Source organism: Natrix helvetica (assembly GCF_964273705.1).
Source record: "Natrix helvetica genome assembly, chromosome: 2".
NCBI classification, from domain to species: domain Eukaryota; kingdom Metazoa; phylum Chordata; class Lepidosauria; order Squamata; family Natricidae; genus Natrix; species Natrix helvetica.
Window position 1 is genome coordinate 9,002,654 of NC_138552.1, and position 18,599 is coordinate 9,021,252.

Sequence of the window (18,599 nt, forward strand, 5' to 3'; positions counted from 1 at the left end):
TCCAACCTCCTACACAATCAGGAGAACAGATACTATTTCAGACAAATGACTTTCCAATCCCCAGTATTGGAGCACCCAAAACTTCAAGAGGGAAACTGTCACACGAATTAATTGTCCTCACTGTCAGGAAATTTCTCCTTAGTTCTAAGTTGCTTCTCTCCTTGATTAGTTTCCACCCATTGCTCCTTGTTCTGCCCTCAGGTGCCTTGGAGAATAGTTTGACTCCCTCTCCTTTGTGGCAACCCCTGAGATATTGGAAAACTGCTATCATGTCTCCCCTAGTCCTTCTTTTCATTAAACTAGACATACCCCGTTCATACTAAACAAGCTTGTTTGAATGCAGCCTCTATTTTTTTTTAAATCAACTGATTAAGCATGTTTGACGATATGATCAGTATATAATATGATGATAGTAAAAGTGATGGTATTCAGTCAGTTCGGACTGGTTCAAGCGAAGCGGTAGTGGTGACCAGTGGGCCCCACCTACCCACCCCAGCTCTATGTTGTCCTATTTAGCCACCTTTTCTAAGCCGCACGCATGTGTGTAAGCTGCACATGAGCAAAGTGCATGCCCGGGAGGACATGCAGATGCATGGAAGGCGCACATGTGCATGAAGCGAGTGTGTGCACACACGCTCACATTGTCGGTGCGCTGCAAACTGGTGGTAAACATATGTGAAACCCGCCTCTGGATAGTAACTATGCCAGGGGTGTCCAAACTTGGGAACTTTAAGACTTGTGGACTTCAATTCCCAGAATTCCCCAGGCTGGGGAATTCTGGGAGTTGAAGTCCACAAGTCTTAAAGTTCCCAAGTTTGGACACCCCTGAACTATGCGAACTATGCACATACATAAGAATAAATGATAAACCTCTGAAAGAATTTTATCTCGAATTTAAAAAGCTGAGATGTGGTGAACTCAACAGGAGAGAGATTTCTTTTTTTGCAGCTGTTAGGGGGATGTCGTTCAGCAAATAGGAATGGTAAAAATAATATGTTTCTCGCGAACTCAAACAAAAACGACAAAAGAGTCACGTGATAACAAAGCGAACTCACTTTCCAGCATAGACGATCTCCCATCTGGAACCAACTCTCGGACAATCTGGCCATCGTCCTCATTTTTGTCAAGCCATCTGGTTAGCAAATAAAATGTGAGTTATCTGCTATCACCGATGAAATATTAGAAGGCTTATTATAATTCTGGGAGGGACGGTGCGTAGTGAAGGAAAAGCAGTGTGTTTAGAGTGGTTTTTTTTTAAAAAAAAAATCAGAATCTAGAATAAAGAAACAGATTATTGGCATGCTTGTGAAAAAAAAAAAGCATCGCACATTACAAAATTCAGACATACAGCTTTTGAATTCCACTTTCTAATAAGCATTCTCTACTCCTGCTCGTAGATTGACTAAAAACAAGAGAGAGGGGTGGGGGGTGGGGAGAAATGGATTTGTAGCCAGTTAATGCCATAATGATTTCAACTCATTAAAAAAAATTAATATTTCTGGTACGGAAGGTTGAGAACTGTCTTAAAAGTTCTAAAACATGTGTCAACACCACTTGATCTAACGCCTACCATCTTGCATTCCAAGTACTCTTCTTTAACACACCAAGTTAATTTTATATGGAGTTTAAAACCTGTTGTTTCGCTCCCCCGAGTCCATTTTGTTTCATTTCTGGATTTTATAAACAAGAAATCAAGGCAAAGAGTTATTCGAGTCAAGGTCAACCCTGTTGATTTCCATAGACAACAATCTAGATCCGTGACGGAGAACAGGTGGCACGCGTGCCACAGGTGACATGCAGAGCCCTCTCTGCGGGCACCCAGCTGTCAGATCTGCCCAGCTCCACTGCACCTCCTGCTGGCCAGCTGGTCTTCGGGTCTCTGCCATGCATGTGCGTGGGTGCTCACATCACATTTTGGGGGCTCCTGCAGCTCCCCTGTGCTCATTTTGGGCCTGGAAGTCCTCCTGCACCAACCTGGAAGCCAAAATGGGGTGCAGGGTCATGGCGCAAGCCCGCCCCCCACAGCCCCATTTTGGGTCTGGAAAGCCACCTGTACTAACCTGGAAGCCAGAAATGGGTGGGGGATGCATGCACGAGGAGGTGGAGGACCAGGGGGGCTCGGCCGTGCATGCAAGGGGGGCAGACCACATAGTGGGGGTTGCGCATGCATTGTATTATGGGTGCGGGCATCCACTTTTGGCACACAATGACAAAAAGTTTAGCCATCACTGATCTAAATGGGCATATCATTTTCTTGGCACAAGAATCCAAATTTCCAGTTGTTGCCTTCTACTCATATGGACAGGGAGATGATAACATCCGTAGCTTTTCTCTAGTCCAGTCTTCGACCTTGTGAGTTCTTGGTGCTTTCCCAGACCCGACTCTGCTCAGCTTTTTTTTCCCAGATCAGCTCCAGAATCATCATCAACAAAGGTTCCCTTAAAGGTAGATTGCAAATATAAGTGTACCACGATGTCGGAAGCAGGAGATTAAAAGTGGGTCACCAACCAAACAGAAGCGGGTTCTGTTTAAATCTTGTGTACACTACTTAAAAGAAATAAGACAGCTATTGTGACTGCTCTAGATAAACAATGAGCAACTGTTAGTAATTTATTCTGAGGAGTGGCTTTGAATTTAGTGCAGATACAATTTTGCTGGGTAGTGTCAAGTCATTTTAACTGGGTTTGGAAGTTTTTTTAAATGATATTTGTTATTTGTGTAAGATGGCTTACAGAAGGCTTCCAATGAAGTTTTGTTGTTGTTTTTCTTAGGGAAGACAGATCAATTTGAAGAAGGAACTAGCTCACCAAAAAACACTTTTAAAGACTAAGTTGACACTCAGCTTGCAAGTTGACACTTGCAATTCAAAAGAACCCTAAAATTTTGGCTTGGCTGTTTGCCACTGTTTAATTACTGAGATAACGAATCCTTTGGCTGAGGGCCCAGACAACTCATGTTCAATAGAGCAACCCAGATAAGTCAAATGAAGCAACACAGATAGTCCAAACGAACAGACACAGCTAGAATACATAGATTTTCTTAACTACTAATTTGAACTGTTGTTTCCTGCAAATGTCCCCTCCCAACACCTCACCTATAATCTCTCTTGGGAGGGGCCAATCCACAACCACCTGTGCTTAATCACTTTCTGTAAATTTGCTACAAAGTTGCTGCTTCCATTTCTCAGCCCTTCTCAATCTAGCATCAGTGACAAACTGCCTTTGATCCTCCCCACTGCTCCATGCCTCAGACGCCTCCTGGTGGCCAACCAGCCTCTCTGGTCCCTGCTCTGAGTCTGAACCCTGCACAGGGTCCTCCACATCGTCCAGGACAGACTCATATGGTTCCTCGCTATCCGAGTCCATCAGCAGCTCAACCGGATCCTGCTGTGTCACAACACTTTCCCTACCAGTTTGCAAATGTGAGCACATGCTCCCCCTGCCACGCATGCACTTTGATCGTGCACATGACTTGCATGCATGCGTGCGGCTTGAAAACATGCCTAAATAGGACGGCATAGAGCCGGCGCAGCGGGCAAGTCCACCTGCGATTTCCACTACTGGTTCGGGCAAACCAGTCCGAACCAGCTAAATACCACCTCGGATGTCACCCCCTAGTCCTTCTTTTCTCTAGAATAGCCATACCAATTTCCTGCAACCTGTTCTTCATTCATTTTAGTCTCCAGGCCAATAATCATCTTTGTTGCTCTTCTCTGCACTTTTTCCAAAGTCTCAACATCTTCTTTGTAACTTGGAGAACTTTTGTAACTTGGAGACAATTGATGCAATTGAAAGGAAATAGAGGAAGGGTCTAAGAAAAGTATGTGGGGAAAAAGACAAAAATCACAATATGTTTTAAGAATTGAAGTCTTCAAAGAATTACTTTCCTTCCAGCGTCTCACAATTGTGGCCAGAGTATCTAATGTGTTTTGCCAATCTTGTTGTAGTACAGAACCCCATTACAGGAGTGGGAATCTAATGACTAGACATGAAGTTACCACAATGGTGAAGACGTCTTAGTCTTCTTGACTTCTTCTTGACATTTGTCTGCGCTCACTTCTGTCACACACTCTCCAAGACAGTCCACTGTCCCTTTAACAGGTTTTTGAGTTCAAAACAAACATTTCAAGACGACTGTCAACAATTCTGCTCAGTTAGCAATGAATGACGAATTCTGCTGTTTTGGTAGGCAAATTTCTCCTGGAGCTGCTGATTTCACTGGTTGATGTTTCCGATGCTAAGCGAGAATACTTTCATACTAAGTGGGTGGCATCAAAATGTTCTTTGTTAAACCCTGAGTGTTTTGTCTATCATGCCATTGTAGCTGAATATCCACTGAGGAAAGTTACACAATTGGACACACAATTTATCTGTCCATCCTTGATTGGAGATCCTGAAGGTGCATTAAGAAAGCATTTCATATGATGACACAAGGGATTAGGAAGCAGGAACTTATGACAGGATGCATGTGTTGTGGCCCGCCAACGGCCAGCGGAGCTGGCAGCTGATTCGGACAGTGAGGAGGTTGGGGAGGAACATTGGCCAGTCCTGGAGCCTGGGGAAGGCTCGGACGAGGGCTCTGCGTTGGAGGCAGAGAGGGGGCCAAGGCCGTCTGGCGGTTCTCAGCTGCCTTCAGAGCTAGACAGCAGTGAGGCAGAGGAACAGCTGGAGCCTGTTCCCAGTAAGCATATGCACATAGCTGTCAGAAGACAGGAACAGCTAAAAAAACAGGGTCAACTTGGGAGTAAAGCCACAGGTAAACAGTGAACGGCCCCTCCCATAGGAAATAAAAGAGGAGCGAAAGGGGAGTAGGCTTTTTCAGGAAACAATTCGTTCGTCCATTCGTTTCAGGAGTGTGAGGATCTGTCCCTGAATCTCCGAGGTTAAGCCTTTCCTTGCACAGTGCTGCGTTTGGAAAATATTTACATGGAAGATTTCCAAGCTAGATAATGTATGTGGTCATAATTACTCCTTTGAAATATTGTTTGCCAGGCCTTGCTGAATGTGAAGGAGAGGAAATCACATTTGTTTAATAAAAGGGGTTTTGTCAGGACCAGGAATCTGCTTCATGCTTTTTATTTATTTATTTATTTATTTATTTATTTTATTAAATTTGTTAGCCGCTCCCTCTCCACAAAGGGACTCGGGGAAGCATAGGGCAGAACAGCATGTACTCTGGCCATCTTCAGAACAAATGACATTGGGTTGTGTTGAGTTACTAATCCTGAAGGAAATAAACAGGAATGTAATTATAGGAATGTCCAAAGGGTGGCATGGAGTCTTATAATCATCATTAGATTGTTGATTGTGCTCTCCCACAATCCTCAGCTGTGGGTATTAAGGTATTAAAGAGTATTTTGAATCTTGACAGTCTGCCTATAACATTACTATGAAGAACTGGTTTTAGGTCGAAGATACTGGTTGAAATAGCTCTACTGCAATAAAGTTAAAGCTTCAGAATCATTGTTTGATAATACAGGATATGATTTGATCACATTGCTTTCATCATTCTTGACAACATATAAACCTTGAAACAATCAATGGCTCAAATCCCAATGGCCCAATCCAGTACAATGGTACCTCAATACTCATCATTAATTGTTTCCGGGAGTTGTGATAAATACTAAAACCGATGAGTATCAAACACATTTTTGCCATATGGAATAATGTAGTGCAGGGGTGTCCAAACTTGGGAACTTTAAGACTTGTGGACTTCAACTCCCAGAATTCCCCAGCCAGCATGGCTGGCTGGGGAATTCTGGGAGTTGAAGTCCACAAGTCTTAAAGTTCCCAAGTTTGGACACCCCTGATGTAGTGAGTTACAAACAGAGGTGGTATGTAGCTGGTTCGGACCAGTTCGGGCAAACTGGTAGCTGAAATCTTGAGTAGTTTGGAGAACCAGCAAATACCACCTCTGGTTGGGCCTCCCTCCCGCCTCCGTTGTTCCGTCCTATGTTCCCTTGCTTTTTTAGCTCAGTTGATTTGCAGAGTGGATTGCCGCACCTCATCTGAGCTAAACAACAAATCAGCTCACCGCACTGACACCGAGGGCAGTCTTTGAGTGCTGTGCGCGCACACGAGGCACAGTCTCGTAGAACCAGTAGGAAAAGATTTGGAATCCCGCCACTGGTTACAAGGCAGCCAACAAGTTGTAGATTGTGTGTTAAGTACCAAACAAGTGATGAGTACCAGGACAAAATTTTTGCATCAAAATGTGTTGAATACCAAATTGGATGAGTTTCAAAGCAGTAGAGTATCGAGGGACCACCATATCCCAATCTCAATATTAATGGAAACGGGTTCAGAATAATACATTCTTAATAAAATTGTCCACCCTCTCAAATGAAATGAATATATCTTCTCTTCAACCTCTTCTTTTTTCCAAACAGAGGCCATGTTTCCAATTTGATGATTCTTAATTCAAATGAAACCAAATGGACCCTTCTCCACAAAAATGCTGCCTTCAGCAACATCCTCGTGGAAGGTCCAACCGTACTCAAAATCATGATGTCACATCGTTGTCGATCAATATTAAGCATTTCAAACCCATGAAAGATTCAGAAGTCTCCTTGACCAGCAGGCCTGGAATGGATTTTATCCGAAATCTACAGGTCATGGAGAGGTCTACTTTCCTTTATAATGGAGGATGCAGTTGGCTTGCACCTTGGTCTTAGGAGACCACAACGCAACCTACAAACAGAAGGCAGCCAAGTTGACAGAGAACTACGGTTGTCACCCTGGGCTGGCTGCTTCCTCTGCAGGCTATCATGTGATTGTAACCTAGAAGGCCGAGATAATGGAGGTATGAGGACAGCAAAGTCATTTTTCTCGAGGTAGCCATCTCCACCCAAAAGGATGATGGTGAGATGAATTACATACTTCCCCTTATGCACATGGGAAAAATAGAAGCATGTTTGTATTTTCTCGTCTCTCCAACCTATAAAGATGGTCCCAAATTTGTCTAGTGGTTAAAGCACTGGGCTAAAAAGCAGGAGACCATGGGTTCAAGTTCCGCCTTAGGCATGAAAACAGCTGGGTGACCTTGGGCCAATCACCAGGCAATTAAGAGTCCTAGTACTGCCTTAGTCATGAAAGCTGGCTGGGTGACATTGGGGCCAGTCATTCTTTCTCTGCCCATCTAACTCTCAGGTTTGTTGTGGGAAAAATAGAAGGAGGAAGGTGTGTTGGATATGTTCACTTCCTTGGGAATTAATTTAATTTAATTCAATTAACAGTGAAAAACAACCAAATGATCATCTGCATTCATCATAAACCTATCTTACCTTTTCTCCCAGAAGCTGAAATCATTTTCTTTGGAAATGTTAAAGTGGGGTGCTGCTCAAATTTTAGGGGCATCCCAAATCTATAAAACAGGGATCTCTGAACTTGGCAACTTTAAGACTCCCAGAATTCCTCAGTTATTCATCCACGGTCAGCTGAGGAATTCTGGGAATTGAAGTCCACAAGTCTTAAAGTTGTAGTTTTGGACATCCATGCTATAAAGGTATGTTTATGAAATAGGTTACAAAAGGATTCTGAGCATTTGCCATCATTCAGGCAACAAGAGCCAAAGCAAATTAAGGAAATACATACTAAGGAAAGGCTGGTGGTTTTTTTTTTTAAAGCAGCTATTTTGAAAAGAATTCATTCACCGAAGGGGATGTTTACAGTTTAGGGCATGGACTAATTTTTGTGGTGGGAGGATTCCCTTTTTGTAGTTTAGAAGTTGGCACATCCATAATGCTAAAGAAAATTGATGGCAGGTGCTGTGTCAGATGAGACAAAATGAGACTACCTGTTGTGGCCCGTCAGTGATCAGCACAACTGGCAGCTGATTCAGACAGTGAGGAGGTTGGGGAGGAACATGGGACAGTCCTGGAGTCTGGGGAAGGCTCTGAAGAGGGCTCTGTATCAGAGGAAGAGAGGTGGGCAGAGCCGTCTGACAGTTATCAGCTGCCTTCGTAGTCAGACACCAGTGAGGCAGAAGAACAGCTGGAGCCTGTTCCCAATGTGCGCATGCGCAGAGCTGCTAGGAGAAGGGAACAGATAAGGAACAAGGGTCGACTTGGGAGTAAGGCCACAGGTGGACGGTGAGTGGCCCCTCCCATAGGGAATAAAAGAGAAGCAAAAGGGGAGTGGAGTTTGCAGGAGACAATTAGTTCACTCCTGCATTCTTGCCAAGTATTGCGGCATCTGAAAGATATCGTCCTGGCCAAGCCTGATAATTGTAGGTAATTGTGAATTATCTTGAAAGACTGTGGGGGAGGAAAGACTTTGCTGGAGAGGAATTCACTGTAAATTAAATAAAAGGGGTTTATCGGGACGAGGACTTGGCTTCATGCTGCTGAGGAAGCCTAGGTCAGAAAACTACCTACTATAGGTAGTCTTCAACTTACGACCACAATTGAGCTCAAAATTTCTGTTGCTCAGCAAGCAATTCTTAAGTGAGTTTTGCCCCCTTTTATGACCTTTCTTGCTGGTTGTTAAGTGAATCACTGCAGTTGTTAAGTTACTAACACGGTTGATCAATGAATCTGGCTTCCCCATTGATTTGGCTTGTCAGAAGGTCCGCAAAATGGGATCACGTGACCCTCGGACAGTGCAACCGTCATAAGTACATGCCAGTTGCCAAGCGTGCGAATTTTCGATCACGTGACCATGAGGATGCTGCAACGGTCGTAAGTGTGAAAAACGGTCATAAGTCACTTTTTTCAGTGTCGTAACTTCCAATGGTTGCTAAAAAATGCTTGTAAGTGGTGGACTATCCTTACTTGGCCTATTTCCTATTTATTTTGCATGTCTATATTATAGGATGGGAGATAGGAACTAATGTGTTTTTCTTCTTTTTTAAAAGGTGTCTAAGGAGACAATTAAACTGCATGTATATGAAATGAAGATTAGTTTCCCCCAAATAATTAGCTTTAAATGGAAAAAGTCATCTGAAATTCACTGAGAATATAGTAATGCAAAGGAAATTGTTTCTCCATCAGAGATGGAGATAACTTCGGGGTTATCTTTCTTTGGGGTGAATATATTTTTAAATCCTTTTTTTTTTTCATTTTGTCGAAGAAAAAAGCAGGGTTATTTGCAGGAGTTTTGTCGGCTTAATATTCCTTTTTTCTCATGATTGGAACAGCTTAGTTTTGAATCCCTGTTCTTTTATGTATTTATTCCTATTCTCTGGGTAACATAAAGTATGGATCTCCATGGAGATTCTCAGTCATCCAGGTCATGGTGGTCTCAAAGATGCTTTTTCAAAAGGCAGATGGACTTCTGTTTTTTCCTTGAAGACGTTTCGCTTTTCATCCAGGAAGTTTCTTCAGTTCTGACCGGACGGTGGAGATGGAAGGATTTACAGTATATTACTTGCAGTCATCTGGTCATTAGCCCTCTTTCTGAGGTTTGTTCTGAGGCCCCTGTTTATCTGTGCCCTCGGGGTCACCTGAATAGTCCAAACCAGAGGTGTTATTAAGCAGGTTCTGACCAGTTCTGGAGAAACAGTAGCAGAAATTTTGAGTAGTTCTGGAGAACCGGTAAATACCACCTCTGGCTGGCCACGCCCCCATCCATTCTCTGTCTCCTGAGTCCCAGCTGATTGGGAGGAAATGGGGATTTTGCAGTATCCTTCCCCTGGAATGAGGAGGGAATGGAGATTTTACAGATTCCTTCCCCTGCCACGCCCACCAAGCCCACCAAGCCACGCCCACATCTTGAAAGTAAAACATCTTGAATCCCACCACTGGTGCAAATGGGTGTGGCCCATCAGTATTTGAAAGACAAAAGCCACTCTTTTCAAGAGAGCAAAGTCCACATTCTGGACAGAGAGGACCATTGGTTTGAAAGATGTGTCAAAGAAGTTATCTACATCAATTTTGAAAGCCCTGTCACAACAGGAGAAGGGATACAACACAACCTACCTCCTGTTTAACACACAACCCTTTCAGCAGTTCCAAAGAGGTTCCACACTCATTTACACTATTCAGATGACCCCAAGGGCACAAATAAACCTCCAAGTGGCCACAATGCAGTGGTGCAATTTGGCTGATTCTATCCGGTTCGGGCGAACTGGTAATAGTGGCAGAGGGAGGCTCCGCCCACCCACCTGGACGTCATCACATCCTGTTTTTGACACTCTGCGCATGCGCAGAAGATCCTGTGCATGTGCATAGGTGGGCGCTCACATTTGCGAACTGGTAGCAAAGGTAAGCTGATTTCACCCCTACCTCAATGACTCTCAGAAGGAGTGCTAACGACCAGAGGACTGCAGGATTATAAATCCTTCCATTCTCCACCATTCAGCCAGAATACAAGAAGCTTCTTGGTTGAGAAGCGAAACATCTTCAAGAAAAAAAGAAAGAACAAAGTCCAGTTGCCTTTTGAAAAAGCACCTTTAGGATAAGGTATGAATGCAACTCTAATTTATATATTGCTGGAGAATGAGGCAGGAAAGAGGTCTCAAGGCTGCTGAAGCTGTAATTCAGAATCTATACGGTAGAAAATTTCCAAGTTTTAAATGTCACTGATATTTAAAATAAAATAAAATATCTGTGCCGATTTTAAGAAATGCTGTCGGGAAAACATTTTTGTTCCATTTTTTTGTCAGTGATGCTGTCTTCCTACTTGAAAAGCATCTGTTTTTATCTGTGCATTTTTTCATTATTGTGCAATGTTTGCCTGCTTCAAAGCCTCGACTCCAGATAGGTCATATTCAACATATGACCACAACGGAGATCAGAATATCTGTTGTTAAGCAAAGCGGTTGGTCAGTGAGTCAGGCCCAACATTATTATGAGCTTTTTTGCCATCTGAATCTTCAAAACTGAACTGCTCAAAAAATTGACGGAGATAGGAAGAGAAATCTTGACAGAAGCACCAGTGATAACCAAAGATAAGCTGATGGAAAGAGCAGATGCTGGGTTTCGAGCTTTTATGAGATACGAAAGGAACAAAATGTTGCAAAGAGATGTTCATACAAGATTTATTAAGAAAGTAACTAGAATATTAATGCTACAAATGGCAAGAGATATAAGACTGCACTATTACTGAAAAGATACAGGTTGATGCAATGAAAATGTATAATAAAAGCTAAGCTAAATTTAGTTTACTAGTAGTATGTATAAAATGAAGCGACAATAGCTATAGTTAAATAATGATTAATAATGATAACAATACATATAGATATATTAGTTTGACAATATGAAATTTTATATAAACAACATATGGAGAATATGAGAGGAGGTTTAAAAGCTTTATCTAGAATATATTATGAAGATGTATTGTGACTGGATGATTTTAGGATGATTTAATGGAATGTTATCATATAATCCTATTCTAGATTTTGAATATTATATATAAAAGGATGTAAAAACAATTACAGTCAAATTAAGGTTGAGATATAATCATCGTGATATACATGAATATGGGTGAATTTAAAATATGTGATTTGATGGGAAAAGCAGGTGGTGACTATGGAAGAGATGCATGGAAATACTGTAACCAATTGACACACTTTCTACAATTTGTAATGGAAGATGGGTGTTTTTTTATGTTTGTTTGTCTTTGTTCAAAAATAAATAAAAATTGTTTTTTTTAAAAAAAAACGGAACCGCTCTTCCCATCCCTTAACTACCTGAAATTATTTTGACTCAAAAAAGGAATAAAAAATGCTTTCCCAGCTCATGCTTCGAGGGGGAAATGTGCTGTTAAGTATTTAAACATGCTCCCACCAGGCGTTTCTTCTCTCCAGATTATTTGCTTAAAAGAATCTTTTATTACGGGAGACCTTTGGATACTGAAATGTCAGTGAGTGCTTTGCCATTCCAGTTCATATGGAGTAGCTCTCTTGTTCGAGCCTTTTCTCACCTCATCCGGCAGCAAATATAAATCACAACGAAGAGGTTGGATACGACCCTCCCAACATTCGTTGCTTAACTGTCCAAGAATGATTTTTTTTTCAATTTGTTGGTATGAATTGCGGCCTTCTCTTTAAGGTCACTGTTAGTTGACCCCTAAGGTCACCATTAGCTAACCACCGTTTCTGCTGCATCCAGTATAAGACTACAATAAGGTTTTAATGTTGGGTTTTATTAAAAAAATAATGATCTAATAAAGGAGAATGTTTGTAGCTGAAATGAGGGGTCCCTGGTGTTCTCTGACCTTGATTGTTTTCTTGCAGACGTTTCATTGCCCAAATTATGTAACATCATCAGTGCTAAAAGAGTGTGGGTGTCAGGCCTGCAGTTATATTCCTTTTTAGGATCTTTGGCCTGCCACACTCTCTATTATTTCGTTATACCATTTCATTAGTGTAGTAATTGGGAGGGGGAATAGAAAGGAGTAGAATTGCGGAATGTGTTGTTGTCATTCTTTTCTAGAAGCCCAAAGTCATCTTTTGTCTCTGCACCTCTGCACCTGACCGGAACCAGCTTGGTGGAGATGCCAGCGTGGCCGAAGAAGATTGGACCATGTGCTGGATTGATGGGTGTGGGGATAAGATCATGAACTTTCAACTGGGTGGACTCCCAGGAAGCTTTTAGATTTGGAATTTCCACAGATGTGCCAACATGTCTGTCTTACTAAATTGGAACTTTAAGGATAGCTCTGCCTTGGACTCTGATTTAATTCTGCATGATATTTGGGACGCTGACATTATCCCAAATTTGCTGGGAGGACAGGGGTGGAATTTAGCCAGTTCAGACTGGTTCAGGTGAACAGGATGTTAATTTTACACCTGGTTCGCCAAACCGGCAGTTTCGTCCTCCCCAGACTCCAGAGGCCTGGTAGACTGGCTAGCCCCAACCACCTGAGAGGGATTTGGCTGAAGCACAGCTGCAGCAGGACAACCCTGAGGTTTCAGGTGGGGAAAGCACATCGCTGCATCCGGTCAAGGATGAGGAAGAGGAGCTGCCTGCTGCACCTGATCCAAAAACACATAGGGCAGAGAAAAGGCAGGAACAGCAAAAGTCAGCCAGATTACTCGCAAGGAGAAAGCCTCGCCCTTCTTAATGGGCTTACACCAGGAGCTGCCTAGCACAGCAGACAGAGGGAGGCAATGCTGGGAACAGTGATTTTCATTTCCTGGCTGTGCGTTTTTTGGTTGTTGTGATTCCTGCCTCGCTTTGGATTGACCCCGTGCCTTGACTTGGATCGTGCCTCCTCTTGAACCCTTTGGTGTTGTGGATTTAATTTTGCCTGGTGGGTTTATTTTGAATGGGAAACTTACAAGTGCCTCGTGGACTCACTGGCCCAGTATATGTCTGCTTGTGGCTGGAGCTACTTGGGACAGTTCTGGGGATTTTGGGGAAGGGAATTGCTGGGGAATATTAATAAACCCACTAAACCGTGTGTGTGTGTGTGTGTGTGTGTGTGTGTGTGTGTGTGTGTGTGTGTGTATACCTACCTAGGTAACATCATCAGAGCTAGGAGGGTGTGGTGGTGAGAGGAGGAGGAGGAGAAGGAGGAGGAGGAGGAGGACTGTTACGTCCTTGGTGTTCTCTGAGCTTAGGTGTTTTCTTGCAGACATTTCATTAGCCAAAATAGGCAACATCATCAATGCCAGGGAGTGGGGTTTGTTCTCTGTTTATTTGCATATCAGAGGTAGGCTCCTCCCAGTACTGTCCAGTACGCCAGAAGAGGTAGTGAAAATCTGGCATACCGGACCAGGCTGGTAGTAATGGTGGTATGGCCATGCCCCCGAACCCTCGTCAGAAGCTTTTTTTTTTTTTTTTTAAAGCCTTTTTCCCTGCTGGTTCCGGCAAGGGAAAGGAGATTTTAAAAACTAAAAGAAAGAGAGGGGGAGAGCGGGAGAGGGAGAGAGGAAGGAAGGATGGGAAGGGAGAAAGAAAGAGAGAAAAAAAGAAAGAAGGAAACTCACTTTTACCCAGTAGATTCAGCAAAGGAGAAAAACCAATGCTGCTGCTTTAGATCGGAACTGAGCATGCCTGGCTGTAGAATTCTGGGAGTTGAAGTCCACAAGTCTTAATGCTGCAAAGTTTAAATTGAAAAGCTGCTCAAAAGGCAGTTTGCAAAGTGACATTCAGCAGTTTGTTTCTGGGTCAACTGAACAACAAACTGGAAAAAAGGTAGGATGCTTATATGGTTCTATGTATTTGATGTTTTGGGCCACGCCCACCCAGCCACACGCCCACCAAGCCACGCCCACAAAATAGGCCAAGCCCACTGAATAGGTAGTAAAAAAAAAAATTTGAAACCCACCCCTGGTACGCATATAAGAGAACAAACACCCTTTCCTTCTACCGTAGCACTGGTGATATTGCCTAGTTAGGTAATGAAATGTCTGCAAGAAAGCAATCAAGCTCAGACCCCAGTCAAACAAGGACCCCTCAAATAATGGTCTCCATCTATATAACCCAAGGGACTGTGTTATGACGAGCAGGCAGTAAGGCAAAAGATTATCTAGATGTCCTGGATAGGTGGCTGAATGGCTTGGTACCCGAGAAGATCCTGAGTCACATTCTATACCTGTAGCAGGGGAATTCTTGAGCCTCACTTTCTGGTTGTCCGTCTTCCCTCACTATCACTTTGGCAAGGTGCCAGCCACTGCTTCCTCCTTTGCCGTCATGCCCTATTCTCACCCTGCTCACCTGCTTCAGGTGGACTGCTTCAATGATGAATTCGTCAGCCTTGATAGAAGAGGGGGGAGGGAGATAAAAGAAAGGGTTAAAATGACAGGCAGAAGAGTCAAGATCCACAGGCATTTTTTCCAGATAGCTAGTGAGTAGAGTAGAGTAGAGTAGAGTAGAGTAGAGTAGAGTAGACATAGACATAGACATAGACATAGAAATAGAAATAGAACATAACAGAATAGGAAAACATGGAATGGAATAGAATGAAGTGGAATGGAAGAATAGAATAGAATAGAATAGAATAGAATAGAAATAGAATCAGAACATAACAGAATAGGAAAACATGGAATGGAATGGAATGGAATAAGAATAGAATAGAAGAATAGAATAGAATAGAATAGAATAGAATAGAATAGAATAGAATAGAATAGAATTCTTTGTTGGCCAAGTGTGATTGGACACACAAGGAATTTGTCTTTGGTGCAGATGCTCTCAGCGTACATAAAGAAAAATAAAATAGAATACATTCATCAAGACTCATAAGGTACAACACTTAGTGATACTCATAGGTTACTAATAAGCAATCAAATCATACTAGGAAACAAATAAAACAAGATAAATATGTAAAGATACAAGCAACATGGTTGTAGTCATAAGTGGGAGGAGATAGGTACCAGGAAGGGAGAGAAGAATAATAGTAATACAGTCTTAGTAAATTATTTGACAGTGTTGTGGGAATTACTTGTTTAGCAGAGGGATGGCTAACTGTCCTTGTGTCTAGTTGTGTTGGTGTGCAATGCCCTATATAATGTCGTTTTGAGGGTAGAAGTTGAAACAATTTATGTCCAGGATGTGAGGGGTCTGTAGTTATTTTCACAGCCCTCTTTTTGACTCGTGAAGTGTACAGGTCCTCAGTGAAAGGCAGGCTGGTAGTAATTGAACTGGATAAATTGAAGTGGATAAATTGAAGTGGATAAATTGAAGTGGATAAATTGAAGCGGATAAAGATGAAGGAAAATGTTCCTTGATTTGCCTTAAGCAATAGAACCTTCCTCACTTGCATCATCTGTGAAATGGGAAGTGTAACAGCCCATTTCCAAGAAATGATAGCACCCTGTACTTTGTAATTGCTAGCCATCCTTTATAGCACCCCCCCCAAAAAAAACAAGGCTGAAAGTCCTCAAATTACGACCACAATTGAACCCAACATTTCTGTCGCTAAGTGAGACAGTTGCTCAGTGAGTTTTGCCCTATTTTATGACCTTTCTTGCCACAGTTGTTAAATAAATCACTGCGGCTGTTAAGTTAGTCACACGGCTGTTAAGTGAATCCGGCTTCCCCATTGACTTTGCTTGCCAGAAGGTCGCAAAAGGGGATCACCTAACCCCGGGACACTGTGACCGTCATAAATACAAGTCAATTACCAGGTATCTGAATTTTGATAACACGATCATGGGGGACATCGCAATGGTTGTAAGTGTGAAAAACGGTCATATGTCACTTTTTTTCAGTACTGTTGTTAATTTCAAACGGCCGCTAAATGAATGGTTGTAAGTCAAGGACTATCTGTAGAAAACTGGCCACCAGGTTAGCAAAACCAAGGTTGGTTGTTCCATGCATTTTCATAGCAGCAACAATTGCAAGAAGCGGGGTAATTTTGCATGACGAGAAAACCATCCCTGGGAGAATTCAAGAATGCCTTCTGGGGCTGCCCTAAGTACCTTAGAACAAGTCCCCACTGCCTCGTTCGCTTATCAGGGGTCAGCCAAATGCCCCTCGGGTAGTTTTCAGATATGCGTCTTCCACACAGCAGCAATTGCAATCCAATTGTTATTTCCAATGTGAATTTGTAGGCTCCCATGGGATGACTGGATAGCCTCCGTGTAATTCTCAAATGTCTGCAAGCAAGCCGTTCAAAGCTCTGGCAGGAATGTGCGAAAGGGGGGTGGAGACAGAGTGGGAGGGAGGGAGGGAGGGAAAGAGGGAGGAAGGAGAGAGGGAGAAAGAAGGAGGAAGGGAGGGAGGGAGAGAGGGAGGGAGAGAGATACAAGCAGAGAGAGAAGGAGAGAGGGAGGGAGGGGAGAGGGGGGAAGGAGGGTGGGAAAGAAAGGGAGAGGGAGAAAAAAGAGGGAAGGAGAGAGAGAGAGAAGCAGAGAGAGGGAGGGAGAGGAAGAGAAGGAAAAGGGGAGGGAAAGAGAGATGGAGCGGGAGAAAGAAGGAGAGAGGGAGAGAGAGAAGCGGAGAGGGAGGGAGGGAGAGGAAGGGAATGAGGGAGAAAGGGATGGAGAGGGAGAGGGAGGGAAAGAGAGAGGGAGCGGAAGAAAGAAGGAGGGGGGAGAGAGAGAAGCAGAGGGAGGAAGGAAGGGAAGGAGGGAGAAAGGGAGGGAGAGGGAAAGAGAGAGGGAGCGGGAGAAAGAAGGAGGGAGGGAGAGAAGCAGAGAGAAGAGGAGGGAGGGAGGGAGAGAGAGGGAAGGAGAGAGGGAGGGAAAGAGAGAGAGGGAGGGAAAGGGAGAAAAAAGGTGGGAGGGAGAAACAGAGAAGGAGGGAGAAGGAGGCAGGGAGAGAGGGAGGCAGGGAGGGGAGAAAGAAGGAGGCAAGAGAGAGAGAGAAAAGGAGGGGGAGAGAGAGGGAGGAAAGACAGGAGGGAGAGAGAGGGAGGGAGAGACTGACTTACACTGCCTTTCTCAAACTTATTAAGAGTGTTCACGCTATTCTGGAGCATCCGGTCCCCGGTGTCGCCGTGCTGCCCGATGAGACAAGCAAAAACATTGGCATCGGTCCCGCTTCCACTCACTGTCCCGGTGCACACGGTCAGTCGATACTTGATTACTGCAAATGAAGAGGTCCACCAATGAAGTCGAGCATCTTGAGATTACATGCAACTTTGCTCTCCAGAATAAATTCCCTTTCCCCTTCTCATATGCCAGTCTATCATTTTCCCCCATAACAACACTGAGAGAGGGAGATCGAGAGAAAGAAAGGGAGATAAGATAGATAGATAGATAGATAGATAGATAGATAGATAGATAGATAGATAGATAGATAGATAGATAGATAGATAGATGATAGATAGATAGATAGATAGATAGATAGATAGATAGATAGATAGATAGATAGATAGATAGATAGATAGATAGATATAGATGATAGAGATATGAGAGAGAGAGAGAGATGATAGGTAGGTAGGTAGGTAGGTAGGTAGGTAGGTAGGCAGGCAGGCAGGCAGGCAGACAGACAGACAGACAGACAGACAGACAGACAGATAGATAGATGCAAAAGGGATCCCTACAAGTGGTGGGTTCCGGATCCTGGTGCAACCAGTATGGTGCAACGGGACCTGGCATCCCCCTCATGCACTTGAGCACATGCGCGCATGTGTCCTTACCTCTGCAACGCCTCCGCGATACTCCAGGTACTCGGCAGAGAGTCGCGCACACGCTGTACGCTCCATGCGCAGAAGCGCAGAAGAACTCAAATACAGGTAAGGAGCTCAGGCGGGCAGGTGGGCCCTTCGGAACATTGTACCGGAACGGTACCCAGTGCTCCCGGCAGCCATCGATATGCCCGTACTGGGGTGTACCACCTGCAACTCACCACTGGTCCCTACTGGTTAGACCCAGTTCAGCCGAATCTCGGTAGTGGTTTGGCGGCCTTGGTTACTGGAAGCAGCAGCGACCCAGGCCTGCCATGCTCCCGGACCAATTCCACGGCCATCATTGCCTCCATCTTGTTTTTGAGTTCTGCGTATGTGCAGAACAATTTTAATTAAACTGCACGCATGAACGAACCAGCAGTAAAGCCGGCCAGAACTCACTCTTGGATAGATGATAGATAGACAGACCAGGCAGACAGACAGACAGATATAGAATGAGAGGGGGAGTGAGAGCTGGAGAGAGAAGATAGACATCTCTTACAGTGATCAGATCAAACAGATCAAAGTCTTTTAGTTAACTTCCACGGTTGAATCTCCCCAGTCTGATTCCCAGTCATCATCTGCACTCACACAACTAAAGAG

The 18,599-nt window shown here is 43.7% G+C and overlaps 1 protein-coding gene across 1 annotated transcript in view; it reads right to left on the bottom strand.

Moving 5' to 3' along the window:
- Positions 1 to 18,599, bottom strand: part of LOXHD1 (lipoxygenase homology PLAT domains 1) — a gene marked incomplete at its 5' end in the record, with an annotated part of 213,163 nt that overhangs the window by 121,983 nt on the left and 72,581 nt on the right. Inside the window, 3 exons of the mRNA XM_081940466.1 lie at positions 1,056 to 1,132; positions 14,481 to 14,641; positions 17,259 to 17,413. Coding sequence (XP_081796592.1) covers positions 1,056 to 1,132; positions 14,481 to 14,641; positions 17,259 to 17,413 — 393 coding nt within the window. The remainder of the gene's footprint in view (positions 1 to 1,055; positions 1,133 to 14,480; positions 14,642 to 17,258; positions 17,414 to 18,599) is intronic.